The 11,181-nt window shown below is 32.1% G+C and overlaps 1 protein-coding gene across 1 annotated transcript; it reads right to left on the reverse strand.

Moving 5' to 3' along the window:
- Window positions 1-3,853: 3,853 nt before the first annotated feature.
- LOC133321365 (nucleolin-like) lies at window positions 3,854-5,302 on the reverse strand. The gene is made up of 2 exons (XM_061530453.1): window positions 5,240-5,302; window positions 3,854-4,519 (listed from the first exon to the last, which is right to left on the reverse strand). The coding sequence occupies exons 1-2, from the start codon at window positions 5,300-5,302 to the stop codon at window positions 3,854-3,856; spliced, it is 729 nt and encodes a 242-aa protein (XP_061386437.1).
- Between the last annotated feature and the right edge of the window lie 5,879 nt (window positions 5,303-11,181).

Genomic DNA, 11,181 nt, shown 5'->3' on the forward strand with positions numbered 1-11,181 from the left:
AAAGAGCTTTTATAGGGTAATTTTCCGAATTCGAACCAAAATCGAACATTTTTAACAGGTTTATGGGGTTAATGTCAATGGAAAAAATGTTCTACATAAAATTCCACTATGGGTCCCCGAACACAAAAAACCTGTTGAATTTATATATAACCTTCAAAATTATCTTAAATATGGGTACAAAGGTGAAATTACTATTTCCTCTGGAATTGGGAAAATTCCAGCGGAAATCGACCATTTTTACTGTGTTTAGGAGGTTGATGTCAATGGAAAAAATATTCTACACTATAGGCCTCAGAACACAAGAAATAGGTCAGAATTATATATAACCTCAAAATTGTATTTTCAATATGGGAAGAAAAATCAAAAAATATATTTTGGTCTAATTTGATTAATTTTTCGTAATGAGACCAAATTGGCCATAATTTTCAATTTTTGAGTGGTGGTATCAATGGAAAAAATATTCGACATAAAATTTCACTATAAGTCTCAGAACACAAGAAATCGATCAGAATTATATTGTAAATTGTGAAATTGTAATTTCAATATCGAAAAAGGAAAAAAAAAAATTTGTTGGTCTAATTTGGGTAATTTTTCGTAATGAGACCAATTTTACCATAATTATCAATTTTGAGGGTTTTTATCAATGGAGAAAATATTCTGCATAAAATTCCACTATAGGTCCCAGAACACAAGAAATCGGTCAGAATTATATATAACCTTAAAATTAAATTTTTAATATGGGAAGAAAAATCAAAAAAATTTTTTTGGTCTAATTTGGTGATTTTTTCTTATTGAGCCTAATTCGATAATAATTTTCAATTTTTGAATGGTGGTATCAATGGAGATAATATTCTACATTCAATTTCACTATAAGACTCAGAACACAAGAAATCGGTCAGAATTATATATAACCTTAAAATTGTATTTTCAAAATGGGAAGAAATAATTTTTTTTTTATTTTTAATATGGGAAGAAAAACCAAAAAATTGCTGTTGGTCTAATTTGAGTATTTTTTCGTATTGAGACCAATTGGACCATAATTTTTAAATTTGTGTTGTTTGGGATCCATGGAGAAAATATTATCACAAAATTTCACTATAACTCACTGAACATGAAAATTGCATGGTAGTTATATATAGCCTTCAAAATGTATCTTCAATATGGAGCTTCACCCAATTGTAGTCAAAGATTGCCTTGCATACCAAAATGTGTTCCTTTTTTTAAATTTTAAATTTATTATTTCAAATTTATTTTTAATATTTTAATCGAGTACCGCATATTTTTTATTTTTCTCATTTAAAATTAAATTATCTGTAATTCATATCCATTACCTGTTTCGTGTGAAAAAACACATATGCTCAAGGTAACTCCATCCTATTGATTTATTTCAATTAATTCGAAATGCTTGAACTTTTTTGTATTGAAATTAGAGAAATCAAATAAATCTTCATTGTATCCCCCCAAAAAAGAGAAGATCAATCATTTTTTTGATCAAATTGACAGCCCTAAGAAATTTCCATTTGCTATCAATAAATCATAAAATCATTCGATTCGATTCTAAAGTGTCATCTTTTCGAACAATTAATAACGGGGTTTAAATTTAAATAATTTCAACGCCTTTCATAAATGGACGTGGTGTTTTTTTATTTCACAGTTCACACACAGTAATAAAATGCATTTACCGTAAGAATAATAATAATAATAAAAAATAATAACAGCAACAACAAAGAATAGAAAATTATGAATATGAAATTGCCCCTGCTGGACATATAACCGAACCGAAGAAAAATATTTTTTTATATGATTGACAGTTTAACGCTTGGCTAAGATTTCTTCTTCTATTCTTCTGCATGTGGTCATAAGTGATTATGATGGGTGATCCATGGCCATCACCGATGTTTAATGGTTGAAAGAGTATTCGTGTTTCTTCCCCCCATTTTTTTTTGCTGGGATTGAAAATATCGAACCTCTGCATGAATTTGGGGAGATTCAACTTCGGCTGCCTCATAATTACACATTAAAACCATGTTTTGTTAGGTGGCCTGGAAAATAGTAGTTATGTGTACAACATCTACAACATCAACGATGACGTTAAGGTATGTAAACAATTTTTTTTTATTGTTGTTGCTGTTGTCTTGTCTTGTATCTATTGTTTGGAATGTGTTTTTCTCAGTGTCTTGGTTCGGACGTTGTAAACGGGGTATGGTTTGGTTAGTTAAAGTTTTTTTTACGATGCCATGCTCATTGGTTTCGATCAATGATCAATGTCAATGTTGTGACCTTTACGTTAAATAACATCGCATGAGTTGCAATACCCTGCATAGCTGCACTGCCCTGGCATCCATGGTGAAGGAGAAGAAGAAAAAACTGAAGCTTTAATAAAAAAAAACAGAAACGAAGATGCTGCTATTTCATAGCTAAGAAGACAATCGGAGGATGGTATGGCTGCATTTTTTGGTAGGCTTGGTTAGACGAGGGTTGGTCAAAAAGTATAAGGAATGTGGAATTTTATCCTCAATGTGATAAATGTTATATAAGAATACGATTTCAATTCTAAATTTAATTATTAAGGTATTATTTGGCATACATGTTTGCATTTGGGACCAAAAATCGGGTATAAATAATGGGTTTAGGGGACTGGTACCAATGGAAGAAATAATCTCTATAAAATTCCACTAAAGGCTACTGAATACAAAATATAGGTCGGATTTATACAAATCCTTACAATTTTAATCCCAATGTAGATAAAAAATATTATAATTATTTCGGGGCCAATTTTGCTACATTTTTGTTTCGAAGCCCAAATCTACCTTAATTTCCCATTTTTGGGGACTCATATCAATGGAGAAAATATTCTACATCAAATTCCACTATAGTTCGTCGAACACATAAAATCGATCAGAATCATATATACCCTTCAAATATTGTATTCAACATGGAAGAAAAATAAAAATATTTTTTTTCACTATAAATCTTAGAACACAGGAAATCGATCGGAGTTATATATAGCCTTCAAATTGTATATTTAATATGGGAGAAAATAAAAATAATTATTTTTGGGTCATTTTTACAATCCTTCCCAATTGGAGCTGAAATTCAAACATTACTTTTGAGTTTAGAGGCTTGATGCCAATGAAAAAATTATTCTACATAATATTCTATGTGAAGTATCTGGACACAAAAAATCGGTAGCTATAACACATATCCTTCAAATTCTAATACAAAAAAATTATACCTATTTTGGCCCAATTTTGCCATATTTTCTTAGCGAAGCCAAATTCGACCATAATGAATAATTTTTGAGTATCGATATCAATGAAGAAAATGATCTCCATAAAATTTCACTATATGTCTTAGAATACGGAAAATCGATCGAAGTTATATATAAGCTACAAATCGAGGCTTCAGTATGAATAGAAAGTAGAGATTATCATTTTTGGGTTATTTTACTAATATGGCCCAAATCGGCCATTATTGTTGAGTTTAGGGGGTTGGTATCAAGGGAGGGAATATTCTACATCCAATTCCACTATAAGTCTCGGAACAGGAGAAATCGGTAGGAATTATATACAGCCCTCAAATATTACATGCAATATGGGAGGTAAAGAAAATAATAATTTTTTGGGTTCAGTTTTGAGTTTTGCCCAATTGGAGCCAAAAATCGACCCTAAGTTTCAATTATTGAGGGTCGGCATCAATGAAGAAAATTGTCTACATTAAATTTCAGCATATGTCTCTGAACACCATAAATCGATCGGAATTGTATATCAGCTACAAATCGAGGCTTCGATATAAGAAGAAAATGGAAATTTTAATTTTTGGGATAAAATACCAATTTGGTCCAAATCGACCATTATTGTTGAGTTTTGGGTCTTGTTGAGTCTTTGGGTCCACCACCACGACCACCGCCGCCGCGGCCACCCTTGTCGCCGAAGCCGCCACGACCGCCACCACCACGTCCACCTTTTCCATTTTCAAAGCCACCAAATGACTTGCGATCACCAAACTTCTTAAAGCCACCATTAGCCGCCTTACCACCTTCTTCGCCACCATTTGTATTATCTTCGTCATTATTGAATCCACCTTTAACAAAGTTATTGTATTTGTTATCCTTCTTTTCGGCGTTACCATTGGTTTCACTGAATTTTCTCTTTTGTCCGGGTTTAGCTAGAGGAGTCGCAGCAGCGGCAGGTTTCTCTTCCTCTTCATCTTCGCTGGAGCTATCTTCATCACTATCCTCGGCTGCTTTCTTGGCAGGTGTAGCTGCCTTGGCTACATTAGCTTTTTTAGCTGGTGGTTCATCATCCGAATCATCGGAGTCTTCTGAACTCGATTCAGCTTTTTTGGCAACAGGTTTAGCTGCTGGCTTCTTTTCCTCTTCTTCTTCGGATGAAGATTCTTCGGAACTCGATTCAGCTTTCTTGGCAACAGGCTTGGCTGCTGGTTTAGCGGCTACAGCAGGCTTCTTAGCAGCTGGTTCTTCATCATCAGAAGAATCTTCAGAACTGCTACTTTCAGCCTTCTTTTTATTATACACCAAATTTCACTATAAGTTGCGGAACACAAGAAATCGATAGGAATTATATGTGGACTCTAAATTTTACCTTCAATATGGGATAAAAGAAAATAATTATTTTTTTGGGTTAAGTTTGAGTTTATCCCACTTGCCCCAAAATCTGGCGTTTCTGTTACGTTTATAGGGTTGGTACCGATGAAAAAAATATTCTACATCTAGTTCCACTATATGTCGCTGAACACAAGAAATCGGTTGGAATTATATATAGCCTTCAAATTTTATATTTCATATGGCAGAAAAAGAAAATAATTCTTTTTTGGCCTAAGTTTTGAGTTGTTCCCAATTATAGCCATAAATCGACCATTATTGTTAAGTTTAGGGGGTTGGTATCAATGGAGATAATATTCTACATAAAATTCCACAAAATATCTCTGAACACCAGAAATCGATCGGAGTTATATGTATCCTCCAAATCGTCTCTTGAATATGGCTAAAATGAGAATATAATTCTTTTAGGGTTAATTTCCCAATTTTTGGCAAAATCGACGATTATTATTAAGTTTAGAGGGTTGATATATATTTTCTATATATTCTACAGAAAATTTTACTATAGGCCTCCGAACACAAGAAATCGGTCGTAGTTATATATAACCTTCAAAAAGTATCTTCAATGCCAATAGAAAAAATATGTCAATTATTATTGGGTATATTTTAAGGTCTTACCAATGTGGAGTCAAAATCTACCATTATTATTAGGGTTAGGGGATTGATGTTAATGGAGAACATGTTCTTCATCGAATTTGATTATAGGTCTCCAAACACAATAAATCGGTAGTCATAATACATAACCTTCAATTTCAGTTTCAAAATGTATAGAAATACATTAAATTTTTTTTTTTTTTTTTTTTTTTTTTTGGCAAATTTTGCCATTTTTCTTACTAAAGTCAGAATGGACCATAATTATCAATTTTTGAGGCTTGTTACCAATGGAAAAAATATTTTTCATAAATTTTCACTATAGGTCACGGAACACAAGAAATCGGTAGAACTTATTTATAACCTCCAAAAGTTATCTCCAATCTTAGAACAAATAACAACATTATTTTTTTGGGTAATTTTTGAGTTTTTCCTGATTGGATATAAAAATCGACCATTATTCTTAAGTATAGGAGCATGTTATGAATGGAGAAAATATTCTGCAGAAAAGTTCACTATAGTTCACCGAACACAAGAAATCGATGAGAAGTAGATTTAACCTTCAAAATGTTTCTTTAATGTCAATAGAAAATTAAATTAATTGTTATTGGATATATTTAAGGTCTTCTCAAAGGGGAGCCAAAATCGACCATTATTATTTAATTTAGGAGATTGATGCTGATGGGAAAAATATTCTACATCGAATTTCAGTATAAGTCTCCGAACACGAGAAATTGATAAGTGCTACATTTATCCTTAAAATGTTAATTCGAAAATTACAATAAAAAATTAATTTTATTTCTTTGGTTTCATTTTTTAATTTCCAATACTTTTGGACCCCAACTCGTTTGGAACAACTATGCCATACTTTATAAATAACTAGAAACCAAAGTAGAAGAAGCAGTTTGATGATGTGCCATACAAGATGTTCATAAATAGACATCTTCTTTGCTTACAAAGTTTTTTTCTTTCTTCCACACAATCAAGAGGGAAGGCAGGCAGGCTGCCTACCAACCACCTAACCAGCAACCATGTCTACAAACATGATTGTATTTAAAAGAAGTTTGTACATCTTTCTTTTTTGTCGATGGAAAACTTTGAAGAAGCAGCAACTCAAACATAGAAGCCATCATCACAAAAAAAAAAACATTGTCCAGGAGAGGAAGAAAAAAAAACGTCTAACAATGTTTTCTATAGAAATAACAAAATTCCATAAATAGTTTTTTTCCTTCATTTCTAACTATCAGACATGGTTTCAAGTCTCAAGCAGGCTGGCAGACAGACAAACAAATGATGAAAAAATATCGAAAAAAACGAAATGTGTGGAAATTATGCATTGCATTCATGTTGATTACTGTTACATACAACGAAGTCAAGGAGAGAAGGGGGAGAAAAAATGTTGTCTTTTCTAATATTGCACAATATTGGGGTAATGATTCTGTGTATTTTTCAAAAAATAACATTTTTTTGTTATTTCTATCAAAAAAAGAAAGCTTTAGTATTATCAAATATTTTTTGTACAAAAGAAGATTCTTTTTTTCTTTCTTTTTTATACCCTAATAATAGTTCTCTTCATCATCGCCAGAATTGTTACTGTCCATAATAATAATCATAATCTTTCTTCTTTTCTTACCATACATTTTTATTAATGTACATTTAAGATTATAACAATTGTTCGAAAATTGTTAAGATAATTTTTGAACATTTAAGGAAGGTGGCTTTCTATTTGCCCTCTCCCCCCTCAAAAATAAGAAACATGAAGCTCGTTTAAGAAGTTTTCTAAAGGAAATTATTGAGTATTGTTGCGGGATAAGAAAGCAAGCTCAATTAGGCAACATTGTTTGTAAATGCAAAGATGAAAGAGCTGATATATTCTTTAAATTCTTTAAATTGAGCTGAGAAATAAATGAAAAATGTGGTCAATGAAAAGGTTTAGTTAAAGACTTAAGAAACAAACATGCAATTAATCAATAACAGTATTTGACGAAAGAGAACAATAATGAGAAATGCTTTTGAGAGAGAGAGAGAGAGAGAGAGAGCTTTGAAATGGCACATTTCAATGAAAGACTTAGGAAACGAACTTCTTAAGGTAATAACATCTGTGATAGATGTGAAGAGAGTGAGAGAGAGAGTAATATATCAATCTCAAATTGATTCAAACAAGCATGCAAATAATCAATAACGGCATAGTGTCAAAGAGAGCAAGATTAAGCAATGTTTTTGTAGGAGAGAGAAAAAACGTACATTAAAACAGTGTTGAACAGAATTAAATTAGGTGTACGTGTGAGAGAGCGTAATTGAGAGATAATCATCAAAAATGGCTGTCCAAAAGAGAAAATCAGAGAATATGAGTTTAGCCATCACCGCTATCGTACTATTCTTCTTAACTTCTTAAGGCAATATCTATTAAAGGGATAAGGAGAGAGGGAATAATATGTCAATCACAAACTCCAGTTAAATGCATTAAGCAATAACGAAGTGTGGTTAAAGAGAGCAAATGTGAGAAATGTTTTTCTATGTGTAAGAGAATTGTAATGAGACATATTCAAAAGACTTAGAAAACAAACTTCATATACCTTTTACAATTTCCCTATTCATATTAGTCAAATTTTTCTTTTGAAATAAGTTTGATGCTCCAATTGCTTAAAGATTGAAGAACAGTCTCATTCTCTCTCTCGCTTTCTCTCCCTCCCTTAATACCAGTTTGAAGCACAAATTGTTCTAATCAAAGACATTTTGAGCCTCAAATATGTTTGATTTTTTCAAACTTAGAAAATTGTCTCTTTAAAATTGCAACAAGTTCGTAGCTAATTTGCATTCGTAGCGTAACATTCCAGCACGTCTATAGAAATTTTGCAATCATTGACTTTTAAGAAAAGAATTCTAATTTAGATTTTTTGTTTTCATTCCACCTCACAATCTCATTAAATCTCTGGCCGATCAATCATTTAGCCATCTAATTTCAATTTGTTTAAGACATTGTTGCCATAACAGCAACACAAGCAACAACAAATATAGCATCATATCATCAAGCATACATTGGAAATCATGTCTGATTTTTTTGCAAAAAAAAAACTAAATATCTAACAACAAGTTTAAATTAGTTTAGTAGTTGAGCTTAAGAAAAAAAAAAATAAGAAGAAAACAAGAATGGAGGAAAACCGAGAAAATAGGAAAAAACTTCAGCAGAGAGACAGACAGGTTTGCTTGCCAGTCATGAAGATTGTCTTTTCGGTTTTTTTAGAAAACAAGTTAAAATGTTAAACTTTAAATTACCCTAACAATGCAGGAACAACAACAACAAAAACAGCAAACACTTTAACTCCTCTATGCAACATTGAGGTAAAGAGTTGCTCATACATTGTTGTAACATTAATGTTGGTTAGAAAAAGAGGAACAGCAACAATGCCAAACAACACATCGTTCAGTGTTGTTGTTGTTGCAATGTTTGAAAACATAGCCCGGGATGTTAAGACAATAACTGTTGTTTGACTCAAAACGACTCGAGTCGACTATCGTCGCTTGTTGTTGTTCGAGGAGTGCACAATTTGACAGTGCAAAACGACAGACAGACTTTCAGCCAACCAAACGACCGTTAGAACAAAAACAATAATGGCCAGTTCAACTAAATAATAATGGTAAAAAATCACAAGAGGAAGAAGAAGACACTGCAGCTGAAGGTGTCTCTTGACGAAGTCTCGCCTGGGCAATAGATTCACACATCTGTGCACATTCAATCGCATTGTCTTTGGTGTTGTGGTTTCATTCCCTTGATTTCAAGTGCTATAATTATTTTCAATATTTTTTAAATGTTTGTGTGTTTTTCAACGCCCCCAAAGCTGTCATTTTAGCCAACCTAATAGCCAAAAAAATGTGATGATTTAATTTTGGGTTTTTTTTTTTTTGGAACCAAAATAAATTTTTAAGGGCTTTTTTGAATTTTTGAATGGAATACATGCTCAATATTTTTTCCTTGGGTGTAATAAAGTTTTAAGGTTATCGTTATTGCTGTTGGGATTTTTTATATTTTGGAACTCAATCCTAAAATTTGGAATACAATTAACTGTGATTTAATTAATTGTATGGGCAGATTTGACAGTCAAACTTTTTTACATTGAAATGTTAGGCCTTACAACTTATTTGAATTGTTTAATTTGAGCCTCAAATTAATCTGTATCGACAAGTTTGAGCTCAATACTTGTGTGCTTGGTCAAGCTTGAACCTCTCACATATTTCATCGGGCCTTCAAATTATTAGCATAGACAAGTTTAACCTTCAAAGTTATCTGTACAGAAAAGTTTGAACCTCAAACTTGTTTGCATACAAAAACTTGAGCCTCAAACTTGTCTGTATAGAAAAGTTCGAACCTCAAACTTGTCCGTGTAGAAAAGTTTGAGCCTCAAACTTGTGCGCATAGAAAAGTTTGAGCCTCAAACTTATCGGTATACAAAAGCTTGAGCCTCAAACTTGTCTGCATAGTTAAGTTTGAGTATCAATGGCATCTCTATAGCAATGGTTGAGCCTCAAACTTGTAGGTATAGAAAAGTTTGAGCCTCAAACTTATCTGTATAAAAAAGTTTGAGCCTCAAACTTGTCGGTGTAGAACATTTTGAGTCTCAAACTTATCAGTGTAGACAATTTAGAGCCTCAAACTTATCTGTATAGAAAAGTTTGAGCCTCAAATTTGTTGGTAAAGAAAAAAATTTGGCCTCAAACTTGTCTCCGTAAAAAAGTTTGAACCTCAAACTTACTTTTATAGAAAAGTTTGAGCCTCTAACATATCTGTATAGTAAATATTGAACTTCAAACTTATCTGTATAAAAAAGTTTGAGCCTCAAACTTGTCGGTGTAGAACATTTTGAGCCTCAAACTTATCAGTGTAGACAATTTAGAGCCTCAAACTTATCTGTATAGAAAAGTTTGAGCCTCAAATTTGTTTGTAAAGAAAAATATTTGGGTCAAACTTGTCACCGTAAAAATGTTTGAGCCTCAAACTTACTTTTATAGAAAAGTTTGAGCCTCTAACATATCTGTATAGTAAATATTGAACTTCAAACTTTTCTCTATAGAAAAGTTTGAGCCTCAAACTTATCTGTATAGAACATTTTCAGCCTCAATCTTATCTGTATAGAATATTTTGAGTGTCAAACTTTTCTCTATAGAAAGGTTTGAGCCTCAAATTTGTCTGTATAGACAAGAATGAGCCTTAATCTTGTCTCTATGGAAAAGTTTGAGCTCAAACTTGTCTGTATAAAAATATTTGAGCCTCGAATTTGTTTGTATAGAATAGATTGAGTCTCGAATTTGCCTGTATAGAATAGTTTGAGGCCCAAAATAATCCTTATAGAATAGTTTGAGCGTCAAACTTATGTGTACGGGATAGTTTGAGACTCAAACATGACTGTATAGTCTAGCTTGAACCTCAAACATAACTGTATACCCACATTTGAACTTCAAACTTGTTGGAATAGAAAAGTTTAGGCCGCGACATTATCGGTATAGAGAACTTTGAGCCTCAAACTCAACTGCATAGAAACGATTGGATAACATTTATACAGCTTCTTTTTACACATAAATTAGAACCTAAAATTTATTTTTTGAAATGAGTTTGAAGCTCTGTAAATCGTCTGTATAGAACACTTCTAGTTTATCAAACATCACCGTATATCTATGTTTCATGATCACAACTGTAATTAATAAAATTGCTAATGGTTTAGATTTTTTGTTTTGCTTTTTTCATGTCCCCTTCCCCACAATGATATTTCATTTTCTGTTGTTGTTGTTTTTATTTTTTTTTATTATCATTGTTTTTGTTGTTCTATATAAAGCGATTAATTTGTTCCATATGTTGTCAATCGATTTTTAACCAATAAATTCTCGTGTTAATGACCTCCTAGAACTCCGAACGAAAAAAAAAACAAATCAAACAAAATCAAAATAGAAAGAAAACAAAACAACAGCAAATTGTT

This window comes from Musca vetustissima, unplaced genomic scaffold (assembly GCF_032173495.1).
Source record: "Musca vetustissima isolate MV318-11 ecotype Yass unplaced genomic scaffold, APGP_CSIRO_Mvet_v1 utg4443, whole genome shotgun sequence".
In the NCBI taxonomy this organism is placed as follows: Eukaryota; Metazoa; Arthropoda; class Insecta; order Diptera; family Muscidae; genus Musca; species Musca vetustissima.

What these genes read in the sequence shown, in the direction of transcription:
- LOC133321365 (XM_061530453.1), bottom strand. Translation starts at nt 5,302, where the DNA reads ATGTTCTCCATTAACATCAATCCCCTAACCCTAATAATAATGGTAGAT. An exon ending in TAGATTTTGACTCCACATTG is followed by an intron (nt 4,520 to 5,239) that starts GTAAGACCTTAA and finishes AATAAAAAGAAG; the next exon opens with GCTGAAAGTAGCAGTTCTGA.